Source organism: Canis lupus, chromosome X, assembly GCF_003254725.2.
Source record: "Canis lupus dingo isolate Sandy chromosome X, ASM325472v2, whole genome shotgun sequence".
NCBI classification, from domain to species: Eukaryota; Metazoa; Chordata; class Mammalia; order Carnivora; family Canidae; genus Canis; species Canis lupus.
Window position 1 is genome coordinate 12,782,863 of NC_064281.1, and position 19,638 is coordinate 12,802,500.

Consider the following 19,638-nt stretch of genomic DNA (forward strand, 5'->3'; position numbering starts at 1 on the left):
CCTTTGGCTCAGGTCATGATCCCAGAATCCTGGGATTGAGCCCCACATCGAGCTCCCTGCTCAGGGGGTAGTCTGCTTCTCCCTCTCTCTCTGCCTACTGCTCCCCCTGCTTGTGCTCTCTCTCTCTGTCAAATAAATTAATTAAAATATTTTTACATCTTTATTAATAACCAACATTAGTCTATGGTTTGGGGTTTTATTTTTTGTTGCAGGTGCTTTGTTAAGTTCTAATATCTAGATCATGCTAGCTTCCCATTTCAGCCTGTGTTCTGGCTCTCAATCAGCCCCTCACAGAGTAAATATATGTTAACTCTTTCAACTCCAAAATATATAAAGCAACTACTATGGGCAAGGTATTACAGAGGATGCCATAAGAGATATAAATTTCTAGACCTCTGAGATCCTCCTAAGTTGGCAAGTCTGGGATCAGGTCAGGGAAAGGCTTAATCAAAAAAGTAGTATTTCCAACTGGGATTTGTAGGAAGAGCCTTGAGGGGAACCTACAGGGAAGAGGCAGCACTGGGCTATCCAAAAGAGAGAAAACACAGGGCACCCAGCTGGCTCAGTCGGAAGAGCATGCGACTCTTGATCTCTGGGACATGAGTTCAAGCCCCGCATTGGGTGAAGAGATCACTTAAATAAATAAATATTTCTTAAAAAGAGAGAGAGAAAAAACCCCCCAAGTAAACACACATGTAAGTACAAGGTAGTTCAGAAATACACATACTACATTTAGTGTGGAAAGTCAGCTATAAGAAGTAAAGAGTACACACTGGTTTCAGATCATGAAAGCCCTTGGTTGCCATGATAAACCAAGGTCAGAAAGGGAGTAGAAAGGTATAGGAGTCATAAGGTGATGTGAATGTGGTAGATGAGGTGGTACCCACAATGAGGCTGCCAAGGATGGGGAGTGGTCCCAGAGTGGAGATTGGGGCTGGGCAGAGGGCCCCCAGGGCAAGTGGGGCAAACTAGCAAGGCCTCAAAGGAAGGGATGGGGAGCAACACACAGGAAACACAGGGGAGAGATATCTTCACCTGGCCGAGGTTTACTGACTTGGACAAATTATCATTTGAGGATGAGGGTGAAAATATATGGAGTGTCATATGTAGTACGGGTGTATGTACATCTACTTCGTTGGCTTTCTTGGCCTAGTTTCCAACACCGATCTCATCTCCCACATCAAACAGGATTCGCTCGAATTTCCTCTTGAATACATAGTACCAGCATTTGTCAGCCATGAAACTTCAATCCTCACTAGACTACAGGCTCCACCAGGACAAGGATTTTTACCTGTTCTTGCACTGATATATCCCCAAGTCTAGCTCAGAACCTGGCACCTGGGTTGGGTTCAATAGATATTGCTGAACGAATGATTCTGGACTATCCAGTCACTAATTCTTGTTGATCCATTCCATAAAGCTGCTATAGCAGCCAGATCTTTCTACTCTAACTCCTGCTCCGATCCAGCTCCTTAGATTGCAGGCTGCCTCAAGACTCAACAAAGTGCCATGCCTGGAGTCTTCTCTCCCGTCTCATCTCTCTCAATCCCATGCCAGCTGAATTCTCCTAAAGCACTCATTCTATTGGAAAGTCTTCAGCAATGAGTATGGTATTTGCATAATATGTCACAGTTGACTGGTATTATCTTATTGGTTCCCTAGGGCCTTCAGGATTAATTTTGACTCTGATACTCAAGAATGCCCACAAATCCATACCAATCTCTCTTATTTCTCTCTACTTCCCTACAGGAGCCACATGCTTCAACCAAGCTACGTGGTATTTTATGAGCAAATCTTAGACATTCTGGCCTCGCCTATGTCTCCCCTCCACTCTATGAAGTCTCCGAGCCTTTGACAACCTTCCCTTCTTAATCTAACCCACAGTATTTTTTCTAAACTCTGGATTCTTAAGTATTAATCAAATCAATTAAAATTAATAAAATTTAGCGATGCCTGGGTGGCTCAGTGGCTAAGTGTCTGCCTTCGGCTCAGGGCGTGATCCTGGGGTCCCGGGATTGAGTCCCACATCAGGCTCCTGCATGCAGCCTGCTTCTCCTCCCTCTGCCTATGTCTCTGCCTCTCTCTCTCTGTGTCTCTCATGAATGAATAAATAAAATCTTTAAAAATAAAATAAAATAGGGCAGCCCGGGTGGCTCAATGGTTTAGTGCCACCTTCAGCCCAGGGCATGATCCTGGAGACCCGGGATCGAGTCCCACATTGCACTCCCTCCATGGAGCCTGGTTTTCCCTCTGCCTGTGTCTCTGCCTCTCTCTCTCTCTGTCTGTCATGAATAAATAAATAAAATCTTTAAAAATAAATAAATAAATAAAATTTAAAGTTCAGTTCCTTGGCCACACTAGCAACATTTCAAGTGCTCCATAGCCCCACGTGGCTAGTGGCTATCATATTGGATGGCACAAATACAGAACATTCTATCACAGCAGAAAGTTCCAGCTGCCAACTCTGCTAGCATTAATGTGCATATAATGCACATACCGCCCATATATTTGGTTATATGTTTCACCAGTGTATGTCTCGAATCCCCGACTAAACTTAAAGCAGGGTTGTGGCAGCACTTCATTTGTAATGCACAATATTTGGGACTGCACTTAAGTGGACAAGCTCTAAATGTACAGTGACTTTTTTCTTTTTAATCATCTCTTTCCACTAGCATCCAGTTATTTCTACTGCAGAAAAATCTTTCAAGTGGTTGAAATACCTATTCCTAAGGCATTTCCCATTGAGCTCAAGGTACAAAAGCCTTTGAATACATTAGCTTTGAAGTACTCATTTAGTCATTTATTGTTAAAATTATAGACTACCCTTGTGATTCACTAATGGGGGCTCATTTCAAGCACCGTGCGCTATCTCCTTTTAAAAAGTAGGCCCACTTGGGTGGAGAAGATACCCTCGCCATTAGATGCCAGCCATCATGCCTGGAAGAATTTTTCTTTCTCCAGGTACAAAGCAATTTCTATGGTTAACAGCCAATATCAACTCTGAACCTACCGCCCCCACAGAGACAGGATTAAATGACTATTAGGCTCCCAAACTGGTCCATAAAAGGCTATTTTACCCATAGTATAGCTATCTTCTTCACAGCTGCTTTGATGGGAAGAAAAGTTCTTTAGCCTAAATGAAGCTACAAATGACTTCTATGAGATCGTTTTGTTTGTTAGTTGGGAGATGCTCAATGTTCTAAATGCCAAGCAGTCTCAAAGTAATAAAAAGTCACCTGAAAGGTTACTCTAAGTGGCTGTCTGGTTTGTTTTAATGCCTCTTAATTTGCTTTCCATATAAAGTTGCTGAAAAATAACATGGAAGAAAAAATATTTCAAACAGAGCTTCAACTAGAGGTAGGAAAATGTTATGCATTAATTATGCTTAATATACAACAGAAATTACTCTTCACCTGAATCGACTTTTAATTATATGTAACTATTCCACAAATCCACTGTCGGATGTGAAATTAATTTTCACTTTGAAAATCCCTGGATCAAAAAGGGGTAAAAAAGAAGTCATATCTAGAATAACTAAAATTGAAATAGTATCAAATATCACAACTTCCAAGACCCATTTGCATCTGCTTAAAGTGCTTCAAATTTCTCACTTTTCTTTACCAATACTATGATCCAAGTGTACACGTGTGTACTGATGTGTATGAAGGTGGAACACGGATTTTGCTTTCCTTGAGTGTTATATCTTACACAAATACAGGGTTTTTTAGTTACTATTTTCTTTCTTTTTTTTTTTTTAATTTTTATTTATTTATGATAGTCAGAGAGAGAGAGAGGCAGAGACACAGGCAGAGGGAGAAGCAGGCTCCATGCACCGGGAGCCCGACGTGGGATTCGATCCCGGGTCTCCAGGACCGTGCCCTGGGCCAAAGGCAGGCGCCAAACCGCTGCGCCACCCAGGGATCCCTCTTTCTTTTTTTTTTTTTTAAGATTTCATTTATTTATCCATGAGAGAGAGAGAGGGGGGGGGGGGGGCAGAGACACAGGCAGAGGGAGAAGCAGGCTCCACGCAGGAAACCCAATGTGGGACTCGATCCCGGGATTCCAGAATCATGCCCTGGGCAGAAGGCAGGCGCTAAACGGCTGAGCCACCCAGGGATCCCCTGTTACTATTTTCAATAAAGAGAAAAACAATGCTAAAAATGAAGCATAGCCACATACCTAAATATTGGATTGAGATAATTCTTCCTATATATGTCCCAAAACCCCAAAATATTCTACATATAAAGTATACAATGCGGGGAACTATCCTTCACATGAACTGGAGATCTGAAGCCAAATTCAAGGTCAAGGGTGTCGTCAGCAGCCATGTGATTGATACAGAGTCAGAATGCAAGTCACCTACAGCTGTGTTCCTGGCAAGCCTTGTCCGGAAAGCAGGTAAACCACTCTGAAGCAAGCCAAAAAATCAGACTCGCTAATAGAACCCTAAATATTCGGGGACGCCTGGGTGACTCAGCAGTTGAGTGCCTGCCTTCAGCTCAGGGCATGGTCCCAGAGTCCTGGGATCGAGTCCCACATGGGGCTCCCTGCATGGAGCCTGCTTCCCTCTCTACCTGTGTCTCTGCCTCTCTGTGTCTCTCATGAATAAATAAATAAAATCTTAAAAAAAAAAAAAAAACCTTTAAAGAACCCTAAATATCCTGCAAATTCCCAGAGCCTTCTGTTTCACCTTATGGATTAAGCAGAGAAATGGCACAATAAAATAAATTCTATTCACGCTCTCCGAGTACTCTCAGAGTACCTTCACTCTTAGAGAAAAATCTTTTTCTTTTTTTTTAAGATTTATTCATAAGATTTATTCATAGAGACACAGGCAGAGGGAGAAGCAGGCCCCATGCAGGGAGCCTGATGTGGGACTCGATCTCAGGTCTCCAGGATCACACCCTGGGCTGCAGGCGGCGCTAAACCACTGCGCCACCGGGGCTGCCCTATTTCTCCTTTTATGTGGATAAGAGATACCTCCTCTTAGATATCTCTCCCGGATGCCCCAGTCTTTACCGTTGGAAGAACATTTATATGTAAAAGACAAATCTCCATCTGGAAGGGTGTCTCCTACTCTGTACCAGGAAGAGGATGACTAAATCTCTAGAAATTCATATGAATGGAGAAAGCGTGGATTTAAATCTGCATAACAATCATACCTTTGTTGACTGTGTTTTGCCAGCTAACCTCACCCCACTCCCAACATCTTCTTTTGTTTTTAGCTGGAGAGGTTATTTAACATGATGGCCTAAGCCGTTTGTAAGAGTCACTCAGTTTTCCTGGGTTTCTCCCCTGTACACAGGAGGTATACAGGTTATTAAGCATTCTTTGTTTTTGTTCTGTTAATCTTTTGGGAAAGAGGGGTCTCAGCCAAGAACCTAGAAGGGAGGAGTAAAAATTATTTTTCATCCTCCACACCTATGAAACAGATTTTAACACCAAATATACCTTAGAGTAGGCTCCCGGTTTCCAAATTATTTACTTTTTTAGCTGGAAGGGCCAGAATGACCACTACCCACTATAAGTCATTGTTATTTGCTCAAGTTTAAGCAATTTCCCCAGGCTGCTTGGTATCTGCTGCCTGGTGATTCTATTCCCTTAGCCTTTTTCCTTAATAGGACTTCTCACCATCAGCACAAATGCTGCCTCTCAAGGCTATTTTTCTCTAACAAACTGATCGCAGGCCATAAAGATGTTCAGTAGCAATTAGGTTTTATTGTTCCCATCTCACTTATGAGTATAGAAGCTATCAAAATGCAAAATGCACAGATCCTCAGACTTAGTAATTCCCCTTCTAGGAACTCATCCCATAGAAGTGTGCATGCAGGGGCACAAGGACATATGTACACGGATACTAATTTGCAACATGATTTAAAGTAGCAAAATAATGTACACAACCTAAATATTCATCAGTATGAGACTGGTAAAATAAATGATGGGAGGCACGGGGAAGTTCCCTGTGCCCTGACAGGGAGTGATCAGTACAAAAAGCAAGGAGGCACAGTGTCTCAAGCATGCTAGCCAATGTATTTGTTTAAAAGGAAATAAATACATGTGTGAGTAGAAGGGTTCTCTCTCTCTCTCTCTCTCTCTCTCTCTCTCTCTCTCTCTCTCACACACACACACACACACACACACACACATACACACACACAGTGCAAAGAATAGTCAGCCAAGAATTAACCCTGCCAAAGCTATCTAACAGTGGCACCTAGTGGTAAAATTCCTTCCTAGCACCCCCCCCCACCCTCCCCACAAAAAATCACTTCCTATCCCAAAGTATTATCTTAGGAAAGAAAAGCCATGATTTGCCTGCACAGCCATTTCAGCCATTAGTCAGGAAATATGTTTATAATAAAGCCTCATAAGGAACTCTTCACTAGTATCAGGTCTTCTGAACATAGGGCTTAGAAGTACCATCTGGCTGGGAAGTTATGGTTCATTATGGTCCGAATTGCAAGCTATAAAAAGGAGTGAAGAATATCTCTATATCCTTCCATGGAGTGATCTCCAGCATATAATGTTAAGTAAAAAAAGCAAGACAGAAAAAAATGTGCAGAGCATGCTACCATTTATCTAGGAGGAGAGGGGGGTTACAAGTAGATATTTTACTTAGATTTTTAAAATGGTAACCTATCTAAAAAAGAAAGATAACCTATGAAAAATAAAATTAATGACTACTATAAAGGAAGGGAGGGAATAGGACAGAGGAGAGTGGAACAAAAATGGATTTCTAAAAATCAGGGGTTCTCAGTGAGGGCTTTTTTGCTTGTGCCCCCAGGGGATGTTTGGGAGAAATTTTTAGTGTCACAATTAGGGGTTGGGAGGAGTGTACTACTGACATCTAGTGGGTCGAGGGCAAGGATGCTCCTGAATATTCTAAAGTAAGTACACAGGATAGTGCCCCACCACAAAGAATAATCCAGCCCCAAAATGTCAATAGTGCAAATTATATATCTAATAAGGAACTTGTATTTAGAATACGTAAGGAACTCTTACAACCTAATAATACAAAGACAAATAACCCAACTTAAAAACAGGCAAAGGACCTGAATAGACATTTCTCCAAAGATGATATACAAGTGGCCAATAAGCACATGAAAAGATGCTCAATATCCTCAGCTATCAGGGAAATGCAAATCAAAGCCACAAGGAGGGACACCTGGCTGGCTCAGCGGTTGAGCATCTGCCTTTGGCTCAGGGTGTGATCCCAAGGTCCCGGTCCTGGGATTGAGTCCCACATTGGGCTCCCTGCATGGAGCCTGCTTCTCCCTCTGCCTATGTCTCTGCTTCTCTCTCTGTGTTGCTCATGAATAAATAAATAAAATCTTAAAAAAAAAAAAAGCCACAAAGAAATACAACTTCACACCCATGGGGATGGCTATAATCAAAAAGACAGAGAACAATGGGGCATCTGGGTAGCTCAGTCAGTAGAGCACGTAACTCTTGATTCCAGGGTTGTGAGTTTGAGTCCCACGTTGGGTATAGATTCCTTAAAAAGGAAATCTTAAAAAAAAAAGACAGACAATAACAAGTGTTGAGGATACGAAGAAACTGGAACCCTAGTGGGAATATAAGTTGTTGAAAACAGTGGGACAAAAAAAAAAAAAAGAAACTGGAACCCTAGGAACCCTAGTGGGAATATAAGTTGTAGAAAACAGTGGGACAAAAAAAAAAAAAAAGAAAGAAAAAAAAAAAGAAAACAGTGGGACAGTTCCTCAAAAGCTTAAACAGTCACCATATGGCCTACAATTCCACTCCTAGGTGTATATACCCAAATGAAATGAAAACATGTCCACATCACAACTTATATACCAATGGCCATAGCAGCATTATTCATAACAGTCAAAAAGTGGAAAGAACCTAAATGTCCATCAATGGATGAACAGATTAATAAAATCTGTTATAATATAATGGAATATTATTCAGCAATAAGAAGAAACAAAGTACTGATAGATGCTATAACATACACAGACCTTGACAACATTATAGTAAGTGAAAGAAGTCAGTCAGGAAAGGCCACATATTGTATGAGGCCATTTATGCGAAATGTCCAGAATAGGCAAATCTATAGAGACACAAAACAGATTAATGGTTGCCTAGGGCTATGGGTGAGAGTACGTTGGCAGTGTCAGCTAAGGGGTGTGAGGTTCCTTTTGAGGTAAGGAGAATGGTCTCAAATTGATTGGGATTACAGTCTCACAGATCTGTGAATATACTAAAAGCCATTGAATTATGCATTTCGATTGGCTAAATTTTATGGTATATAAATTATATCTCAATAAAACTGTTTTAAAAAGCGATCAAGGGGAGAGCCTGGGTGGCTGAGTCTGTTAAGCATCTGCCTTCGGCTCAGGTCATGATCCCAAAGTCCTGGGATCGAGCCCCTTGTAGGGCTCCCTGCTCAATGGGGAGCCTGCTTCTCCCTCTCCCTGTGCCCCTCCCCCTGCTCACATGCTTACCAGCTCTCTCTCTCTCAAATAAATAAATAAAATCTTTAAAAAAAAGAAAAGGTGACCACAGGGTGCCTAGCTGGCTCAGTAGGAAGAGCATGCAACTCTTGATCAGGGTCGTGAGTTCTAGTCCCACGTTGAGTGTAGAAATTAGTAAAATAAATAATAAATAAACTTTTAAAAAAGCGATCACAATGGTGAGGCAGGCACTCTGACAGAGTGGGTAGTTATGAAGCACAGAAGGTAGAGGCAAGGAAAGAACGGAGGTCAGGATAAGCTTCCAAGGAAGTTGTTAATCATCAGGTTTGGTATACTTTTTTAATTAAATTCTTCACTGGTTTCATTGAAATTCCATGGAAAGGAAGGTTGCAGGAAGGTGGGACATCTCAGGTATAGGAAATCTCAGGATACATCTAAAAACATCATTCAGATTGTCCAAACATAGACCCCAAGCGTGGGAGGGATGGGGACACCTCCACTTGAATTATATAGAGTATATATTGGGCTGGGTACCATCCACAGTTTCAGGCATATACTGAGAGTCTTGGCACGTATTCCCCATGGATATGGGGGACTGATGTAGCAAAGCCACAGGTGACAGAGCACAGTGGCCTTCAGTCCCAGCCAAGAACCTTGTACTGAATATTTTATAGGAAAAAAAATAAGTGGAAGATGAGGAGCAGTGCAAGGAAGGTCATCACCTTCATTTTAGAAAGGCAGATGACTGCCACTGTTGGAGAACAGGTGGACACGGGATGAGTCTAGAGACAGGACAGCCCGTTTATTTGTATTAGCTGTTATAAATTGTTGTCACAGTGGATTTCATCCTTTCCTAAACACTATGCTTGAAAACTGCTACAAAGAGAGATCAGACCTGGACTGTGTGTTTCTTCAAGGCACAGCTGACAAGAGGGACTATTGAGAGCACAGCAGTTTGACATAAAAGTAAAAGTAGCAGTAGGAATAATAATAATAAAATCATATCTAATTCAAAATGTCCCGATGGGGTTTTTGTTGAAAGATTTTATCTATTTATTCATGAGAGACACACAGAGACAGGCAGAGACACAGGCAGAGGGAGAAGCAGGCTCCCTGTGGGGAGCCCGATGCAGGACTCGATCCCAGGACCCAAGGATAACGACCTGAGCCAAAGGCAGATGCTCAATCACTGAGCCATCCAGGCGCCCCAAATGTCCTGATGTTGTAAGGACAGAGCCAGAAACAAAATGACAATGACCCAGCCCAGACAGGTAAACAAACCACTTACCACAGGAACACGGGCATTTGGCTCAAATTCCGTGGAATCAGCATCTGAAGATTAAGAAATGAGGTCAATCATTTACCAGTATTGCTGAAAAATATTTGAAGTAATGAGAATTTGTTTAATAAAAGGGTATTAGCAAACAGCAGGCCTACCTTTCAAGTTAAGGCAGTTTCTTGCAAACTCTATCACTGCCAGTTGCATCCCGAGGCAAACTCCTATTGGAAAAAACATATATATAAAGCAAATGAACATACTTTGTATTACTTCGTAACACTCCGAGAGGGCAAGATTGCCTGCCGGGTTAACAGCTGGACTCTCCGCACTCCGAACCTCTGTGGCAGAGGCAGGTGAGGGGATTCGACTCTCCCCCATTCTCGGGACTTGAGGAAGAAGGAATTTGAGGGCAGGAAAGGGCAAGAGAAGACAGAGCAAGGTCCAAAATTGCAGTGTATGTGTGGGTTGTGGGGCTATCCCAGAGCATCTGGTGCCTTCCAAGACTATCTAATAACATCCCGACTCAAGAGGTGGACTTCACATGCCCTCTCCTCAGAGGGCAACCTCAGGCTGGCCAGCAGACTGGGATCTAAAGAGCCAGAAGTGTGTGCCAGGCTGCTGGGGGGCAGCAGCGGTGTGGGGGTGGGGGGCGGGCCTCTCCATGCAGGCCTGAGCACCGTGGACAGCATAGAAGGGAGGGGCAGGATGGAACTGAACCAGAAAGCAAACACCTGCATAGCCCCAAGCCCACTGCCACAGGGATGGGCCCTCCCCGCACCTCCACATCCACCGATTCTCTCCGCGAAACAAAGGCCAAGGAGCATTCCAGATGCTTTTATAGACATATCTAAGCTATACGAGGAACTCCTCAGAGAAGAGCAACCATATCCTTGGCACACTAGAGCAAAAGTTGGTGAGCGTGAAAGAGCTGAGTGCTTTGCAGGGGTGCGGGGAGACACTTCTGAAAGTTCCATATGGCTAAGGCAGAAAGGGATGTGGTGTTAAAAGAGAAAGCTGAAGAGCTGCAAACCATTCTATACGGTGGAAACTATCTGAAGAACACTAAGCGCGTTTAGACAAAAACCAAACAAGATGACCTCAGAAGAAGATAGTGGCCAGATGAGGGCTACAACAAAGCAAGGGAGCAAGGCATCGAACTACTCCTGGCTTCTCTTTTGAAAATGGATCCCAGGTGGAGACCATGAAGGAAGCCATTCAAAGGACAGGAGGCAGTGGGGAAAATGAATATAGTGTGCAGATACTGTAAAAGGCACGGAAGCCAGTCCCCTCACTCATAAGCCCACCAGTACAGCCACGCAGAGGGCAAAACACAGCCTCTCCCCACTTCCCTTCCCATACCCCTTCCCACACCCCTGCCCCTGCCCCAATCCCCACCTGCAGAGTTGCCTTTATCCCATTGAGGGGCCCTCTCATGTGGTTTCACTCATCCACAACCCATGCTTTGCAATTTGAACAAACACATTGGGGCACCTGGGTGGCTCGGTGGTTAAGTGTCTGCCTCTGGCTTGGGTCATGATCTCGGGGTCTTGGAATTGAGTCCTGCATCAGGATCCCCACAGGGAGCCTGCTTCTCCCTCTGCCTTTGTCTCTGCCTCTCTCTCTCTCATGAATAAATAAATAAATAAATAAAATCTTTAACTCAATCAATCAATCAATAAAATATGAACAAAGGCATTAAAAAGACCTGGCTCTACCAAATTTTAGCAGAGCTCTTCTGTGACACAGGATGGTCTTTTCTAGCTCAAAGTGGTGAAAAGATGGATCTGAGTGAAAACAGGGGAAGGCAAGGGCAGGTGTACACAGTGACTTCTCCCAGCCTCTTGCTACCCAACCAGAACAGTGGTAAGTTCTCCCAGGTCAACAACCTTCGCTATATAGGGCCAGACAGTAAAGATTTTAGGCTTTCCAGCCTGCTAGTCTCAAACTCTGCCATTGCACTATAAAAGCAGCCGCAGACGGTATGTAAACACATTGATGTGCTTTACTCCAATAAAATCTTATTTACAAAAACAGGCCATGAACCAGGATGGCCTGAAGAACATAGTTTGCTGACCCCCTATGGCAGACTATTTGGCACCTAAATATTCAAATCCAACTTCACACCCTTCATGTTAGGAAACCCTAAGAAATGTTACCCCTACTAGATATCAACAGTCTAATAAACTCATAGTTAGGATGCATAAACATGAGTTTTACCCAGGAAAGGTATCTTCTTTGCCCGGGCCCAAGAAATGGCCTGGAGTTTCCCCAATGTTCCTCGGATTCCGAAGCCTCCTGGCACAAGAACGCCACTGCAATCAACACAAGACAAGGGTGAATTTGACATTGTTTTTGCTTTTAAAACTCTCATTTTCAGCCCCTCATGCTTACTGATCCCGAGTCCAATGCTTGGCATCACTGCTAGAGAATATGCTTGAGGTCTAGTTTCAGAATCGATCACGTGATTTTACATCCTGAACTCCTCCCAATGTCATGAAGAAGAGGCAATAATTTTTCACAACTGACTTTGATAAATATATTTTTTGATAGGTCTCTGTGGTATGTGAGCATAGTGACTGAGAAACTAAGTGAATTAAAAATACCACTGAGAAGGATGCTGGGGTGGCTCAGCAGTTGAGCGTCTGCCTTTAGCTCAGGTCGTGATCCAGGGTCCTGGGATCGAGTCCCACATCGGGCTCCCCACAGGGAGCCTGCTTCTCCCTCTGCCTGTGTCCCTGCCTCTCTCTGTGTGTTTCTCATGAATAAATAAATAAAATCTTTTTTAAAAATGCCACTGAGAGAATTATCTGAATAAAAAAAGATTAAGGTTCTTTTAAAAACACTATTAGAAAGATGTTAAGACCTCTTGCATAATCAGAAAGAGTTAAACTGGTAAAATCAGCCTAAGATTTCAATTGCTAATTAAATAGCAACACATGAAAGTCTCTTGGCTAGGAGACACTCAAAAGACCTGGCAAACACTCATTGGACAAGACAAAAATTCAAGAGCTAACAGGGAGGGTCATGCTACCCTCACAGTACAGTGTTGCTCCCAAAAGTTCTGTCGATTACTTATAAAATAAAACCTAGAATCAAATGATGTAAAAAAGAAAATATAACCAAGAGAGAAGAGTTGTCGTCCTTGTATTTTAATTTTGCATATGTAAGATCTATTTCTGCATATTTCAGAATCAACACACTTTCTCCCCAATACAGGATCTCCATCCTCCCCTGAAATAAAACCCATTTCCAATGCACATTCCACGAACATGAATGTGGCACATTTCAAAGAAAGTGAGGTGAGGCTACAGTGTGATCCCCCTTAATGACCAAGAGTACAACAGACAACCAACCTTTCAAAACACACACATAAATTAGGAATTGGGGTAAATCAAATTGTTACAGAAAAAGCACAGTGGTATTCTCATAACTGGTATGGACAGTCCTCAGCACTCACTCAGCTTTGCAGAGCTTCTGCCAAGCTTCATGGAATTTCACAGGGTCCTCAGTTTCGGTGGTCTGCTCCAGATCAATGGAGTCTATATACTAAAAAAAAAATCCAGTAGATTAAAGGAACATTCAAGAAAAGTAGATACTCAAAAATACTCGAGGCATCTAACACTATGCCCCAACTATTCAGTGACTACTTATTATGCAAACATTGCACCGGTCACTTAGGATAGGAAACCACAATCTCTGTCTTGGGGTTCTTATAATTTTCCAGGAAGACTACAGACCCAAATAAACAGGCACTCACACCATAGAGTGATAGTGGCTATGATGGGCAAAGAGAATGCTGTGGAAATAAGTAGGAGCCACACGTAAGCTAGATCTAGACACTGCAGGAAAGATGGGAAGGAGCACCATCGGGGAAGGTCTTTAGGGAGGCCATGTCCGAGAAGCTCAGCCCTCGAGGATGAGCATGTGCGTGCAAGTTGGGAGGCTGGAGGGGGAGCTGTGTCAGAGTCACAGCGGGGAGGGGAGGCAAAGGAACAGCTTGCATGAAACCTCAGAGGGAAGAGACAAAGCGGTGGTCACTCTGGAGCCCTCAAAACAGACTCCACCCACAGAGAGTTTACATTTGAAGCCATTGGAAAGTCTTTAGGAACAGAGAGAACAGGGATGTCTGGGTAGCTCAGCGGTTGAGCATCTGCCTTTAGCTCGGGTCATGATCCCAGGGTCGCAGGATCGAGTCCCACATCAGGCTCCCTTCATGGAGCCTGCTCCTCCCTCTGCCTGTGTCTCTGCCTCTCTCTCTGCGTCTCTCATGAATAAATGGATAAAGTCTTTAAAAAAATTTTTTTTTAAATGGGCAGCCCCGGTGGCGCAGCGGTTTAGCGCCACCTACAGTCTGGGGTGTGATCCTGGAGACCCGGGATCGAGTCCCACAAGGGGCTCCCTGCATGGAGCCTGCTTCTCCCTCTGCCTGTGTCTCTGCCTCTCTCTCTCTCTCTCTCTCTCTCTCTTTCTCTCTGTGCCACTCATGAATAAATAAATAAAATCTTTTAAAAATTTTTTAAAAAAGGAACAGAGAGAACAAAGAGGGATTTTAATTTTAGAAGGATCACGGCACTATGATGTACAAATGGAGGGAAGAGGGCAAACCGGTCAGGAAGCTGCTCCACTTAGCCAGGCGAGGTAAACACAGAAAAAAAGCGGTCTAAAAAGAATATGACAAGACCATGATTCAAATAGTACTTTGTGGAAGCCAACGTCAACAAATTCTGTCTACTGAAAAATCATGTACAATGACTCCTATGTAGGTAACAGTCTCCATAGACCTATATTATTTTAGTATTTATTTTGTAAAAATTACTATCTGAGGGATCCCTGGGTGGCTCAGTAGTTTAGCACCTGCCTTCAGCCCAGGGCGTGGTCCTGGAGACCTGGGATTGAGTCCCACATTGGGCTCCCTGCATGGAGCCTGCCTCTCTCTCTGCCTATGTCTCTGCCTCTCTCTCTCTCTTTGTCTCTCATGAATAAATAAAATCTTTTTTAAAAATTACTATCTGAATATATAACATAAAAAATTTTAAAGGCTTTATAAAATTTGTAATCTAATAATTTACTATTGCTGTTTTCTTTTTTCTACAAGGGGTGGGGGCCGTGAAAGAGTGGGAAGAGCAAGAAGTGAAGTGTTCCTTGGAAAGCCACAAATAAAAAGTAATTACAGGGGCGCCTGGGTGGCTCAGTAGGTTAAGTGCTGGGCTCTTGATTTCAGCTCAGATATGATCTCGTGGTCATGAGATCAAGCCCCATGTCCAGCTCCATGCTCAACAGGGAGTCTGCTGGAGATTCTCTTTCTTTCCCTCTACCTCTTCCCCCATACTCTCTATCTCTCAAAAATAAATAAATAAATAAATAAATAAATAAATAAATAAATAAATAAATAAATAAATAAAATGAAGCAAATCTTTTTTTAAAAAGTGATTACTGGGATCCCTGGGTGGCGCAGCGGTTTGGCGCCTGCCTTTGGCCCAGGGCGCGATCCTGGAGACCTGGGATCGAATCCCACGTCGGGCTCCCGGTGCATGGAGCCTGCTTCTCCCTCTGCCTGTGTCTCTGCCTCTCTCTCTCTCTCTCCCTGTGTGACTATCATAAATAAATAAAAATTTAAAAAAAAAAAGTGATTACAGTAGGAGGAGGCTAGAAAGGTGAGAGAAAAGTCAGATAGGTCCTAAGTCGGAAGTTAGTAAATTTCTTAGACATATACATGAGTATCTTTTTGCTCATTACATAAAAATTTCACCATTAAAAAAAAAAAAAAAAAAAAAAAAAAATTTCACCATTTAAATCAAGATAATAAGGCTTGCTGGACTGGACGCCTGGGTGGCTCAGCAGTTGAGCATCTGCCTTTGGCTCAGGGCATGATCCCGGGGTCCTGGGATCGAGTCCCACAATGGGCTCTCTGCAGGAAGCCTGCTTCTCTCTGCCTATGTCTCTGCCTCTCTCTCTGCATCTCTCATGAATAAATAAATAAAATATTTTTTAAAAATATAATAAGGCTTCCTTAAATCATGGTATACCTGTATAGAATATCATTAAATATAACATATGTGTCTAGAAAGATATGTATCAAACTGGGAAGGACAGGTGCAACAGAGAAATAGGATTTCAGGGAGGAGGTATCTTCCGCTTTCTGTATTTTACATGATGCTTTGTTTCAATTTCCCACGTTGAGCATGTACTATTTCTATATCTAACAAAGACAAAGAATATACTCAAAGTATATATATGAAGTCCTCCAGACTTCATCCCATACACCTTTTTCCTTTGCTGACTTTGCTCTGTAACCTTTCACTGTACTAAATCTTAGCCACAAATCCTGCTGTATACTAAGTACTATAAGTCCTCCTGGTGACATCAATCCTGGCAGCAGTCTCGGGCTCCTTCAACACAACCTGTCTCTGAAACATGAGATATCACAGTGAATAACTGAAATATGAGGAAGACCAGCCGGGGCTCACCATCAGATTCAACTTGTGGTTGATGGCCAAGGCTGAATGTTCCAGGGCTTTGAACACGGAGGCATAGCAGTCGCTGAGCTTGGTGTATTTGCCAACCAAGGCTATGGAGCACATTTTCTGCAACCTTTCGTACCTGAGATGAAAGGCATGCTTAAAGGTTATATGCATGTAATATAACATCACAAATATAATGACAGCCATTGTTCTTATCCCAAGGCACTTTTTAAAACCTTAAGAGCAGATGAGCCTCGAACTTGATGTGCTTGACTCAAATACCCACCCCACCCCCAGTGAATGAAAATCTGTGTGTCAATAGATTGCAAACTCATAAGCAACCTCAACGTTGGCTTACTAAGCAGGCATGGATATAAATCCAAGTAAAGTGTATCAAAGAAACAGTTAAAAGCATTAAAAATAAAAAACTCTCCTTATCTCATAAACATGAGCTGTCCTTAAATTCGTTGATAAGGTGACATTGTATAAGAAAATTCATTCTGAATGTCAACAGGAAACATTTCAATATTAAGTTTGTAAGGTGACATTATATAAGAAAATGCATTCAAACTGTCTACATTAAACATGGTTACAGTCCCAGCTGGCCCACAAAGGCAGGTTATTCATGGCATGCCCAAAGAATGTCACTCAGAGACATTTAGATCATTTTTACGAGAAAATTCCAATCTGAATAAGATGCTCAATCACAGTTTACCACTTAAGACACCATGTTTACTGTTGCTTTGGCTAGAAATTCTGTATAACGAACACAAAAATGGTCTGGTCTGGTACTAACTATGTAGAAACATCATTTTGGGGCTGAAGATGTTTTAGGGCCTGGAAGCAAACCATCCCCCAAACACCTTACTGTGAGCAGGAATCTCTTTCATACCAACATCTGCAAAATGTGCCAGACAAATATAATTGCAAATAGGCTGGAAGGAGAAGAATGCATAAGAAGCTAAGAAGTTAAAAGTGACAGTAAAGGTGACTTTCTAGGAAGGTGACTGAAGCCCCTCAGAGAAGGCTGCTAAACCTTTAGCTTGTTACTGAATTTTATGTTGCTCTGGAGATTGTGTGGCTGCCCATGCTTCACCCCATCTCTACATAAAAGACACAGATGACAAAGCAAGTTGGTATCAAGGCAAGATTCTGATACATTGTCAGAGGGAAGCACTCCCCGTGCCAGGTTTGACCCTGGAGAACTGGCGGTCACAACCACATCTGAGCACACCAGCTGGGCTGAGTTCTTAACCCCTATTCTCACTCCTCCACTGAAGGAGGAATGTCAGTTCTGCTCCCGGGAAGGAAGCAGGACTGGGGTCCTCACCATCACTCCCTCCTACTCACCTAGTCTGGTCTATCAGGGGAGGAGGAGTCACTTGGCAGCCAGGTGAAACAGGTGAGTCTATTGGCCCACATGTCCCAGGGAAACAGGTCCCTGCACGCTCTCTTTCCCTCTCGGGCCTACAGGCTAGGCTCACCGGGCCCTGTCCACACCAGCCAAGCTCTCACATGCTCTCCACCTGGCCATCAGCTGGGTGTGAGGGGCCAGCCGCTTTGCTGCTTCGCAGGCCCACCCCATAGGCAGGTCCCCAGTGAGTTGAGCTGTCCCCACTTTGGCCTGGGGTCCCAGGTGAGCTCTGCCATCCAATTCCACCAGGGACCCCTGGCTTCTGAACAGCACTGGACCTCCACGAACAAGGCAGCCCTTTGACCTCTGCCTTCCTGTATCTCTCTACAGGCTGTAGTGAGAGCACAGTACATACTGTCATTACCAATAAATCAATATCATCATGAAGGACCGATGCTCAATTTCCTTTTGCTTGAAGACTGCAGTGAGCTGAATAGCAACCCCCCAAAACATATGTCCCCCAGAATCTGTGGATGTAACGATATTTGGAAGAAGGGTCTTTGTGGACACAATTAAGGATCTCGAGATGAGATCATCTTGGATTAGGTTGAGCCCTATGTCCAAAGACAAGCATCCTTATACAAGAAAAGAAGAGGAGGGGAAAAAAGAGAGAGAGAGAGAGAGAAGAGGAGAGACATAGAGAAGGCCATGCAATGACAGAGGCAGAAACAGGACACCAAGGATTGCCAGCAGTTCCAGAAGCTGGACCGGTTTCTCCCTCATAGCCTCCGGAAGAAACCAATCCTGCTGATGCCTTCATTTTGAACTTCCGACCTCCACAACTGGGAGAGAATACATTTCTGCTATTTGATGCCACCCAGTTTGTGGTCATTTGTTACAGCAGCCAAAGAAACGAACATGAAAACCAAACACTGGCTTTAAGAAGCACAGAAGCATAGAGTATAATTTAGAGCTACTTCCAATCAAAGGAATGAAATATCAAAATTTCTAGATCAGCCCCAAGCTACTCAGAAAATTCCTCCAAAGCAACTGATTCCTTAAGCATTCTGGAGGGCAGGAACTTAACTATAACATCATGCAGGACACTACCTAAATTCAGAAACTGCACTTTGCTCCTGATATTACTTGCCATAGAAAATTCTTAAACACTTTCTAAATCTTGAAGTGACAGGGCAAGAGCACTTCAGTCTATTGATCGTCTACCAAGGTCAGTGATTTTGTCACCATCAAACCATTTTAATTATTTTTACCATCTTCAGTAACCAATATTCAGCGCCCCATGGAGATTAAGGTCTCATGTTTTCTCTCATAATTATCACAATGTATCCCCTGTTATATATGGATGGGAGAACAGGTCCAGAGAGGTTGGGTAATCCACCCAAACTCACACAGCTAGTGAGAGGCGAAGCTGAGATCTCAGTCCAGCGTGTCTGATGCCAGAGCTTACTTTTTTTTTTTATTGAGATACACGTGACATAAAATATTATCAGTTTCAGGTATATGACATAATGATTCAATATTTGTATGTATTATGAAATGATCACCACAATTAAGTCTAATTAACATCCATCCATTAACATCTAATTTTTTTTTCTTATGATGAGAACTTGTGATGAGATCTATTCTTTAGCAACACCGGAGCCCATGTTTGTAACTGCTGCCCGTACCTAAGCTGCACAAAAAGCCAGGCAGTTGGGACTTTATGGAGTTATGCCTTTGTCTACATTTAGTAAGAGAAAATAGGTGACAAGAATTTAATTTCCACATGACTTCAAATAAGACAAACCTTGCTAAAATTAATATCATGGTCTTAAAGCTAAAACCTGTCTGAGGTTTTAATAACAATGCTGACAGTTAATAACTGCAGGATGAAGCAATAATGTCAGAGCCTAAACCTTTCATTCAAGGGAATTTCCTTTAGGAAATGTTAGCCAAATCTTAAAAAACAAGTACTAACTACAAGGGCACGTGGCTGGCTTAGTCAGAAGAGCATGCAGCTCTTGATCTCAGGGTCGTGAGTTCAAGCCCCACATTGGGTGTAGACACTACTAAAAAATACATAAACTTAAAGGGACGCCTGGGTGGCTC

General features: G+C 42.9%; 1 protein-coding gene across 10 annotated transcripts in view; it reads right to left on the minus strand.

Annotated features, from left to right (window-relative positions):
- CTPS2 (CTP synthase 2) overlaps positions 1-19,638 on the minus strand; it is a 108,946-nt gene that overhangs the window by 54,412 nt on the left and 34,896 nt on the right. For all 10 annotated transcript variants that reach the window (XR_007409285.1, XM_049107158.1, XM_025437301.2 and 7 more), the window contains 5 exons: positions 16,182-16,314; positions 13,172-13,260; positions 11,932-12,026; positions 9,873-9,935; positions 9,724-9,767 (listed from right to left, as the gene is read on the minus strand). Coding sequence is in view for 9 of the 10 variants with exons in the window: in XM_049107158.1 (XP_048963115.1) it covers positions 9,724-9,767; positions 9,873-9,935; positions 11,932-12,026; positions 13,172-13,260; positions 16,182-16,314 (424 nt within the window). In the remaining variant the exon portion in view is untranslated. The remainder of the gene's footprint in view (positions 1-9,723; positions 9,768-9,872; positions 9,936-11,931; positions 12,027-13,171; positions 13,261-16,181; positions 16,315-19,638) is intronic.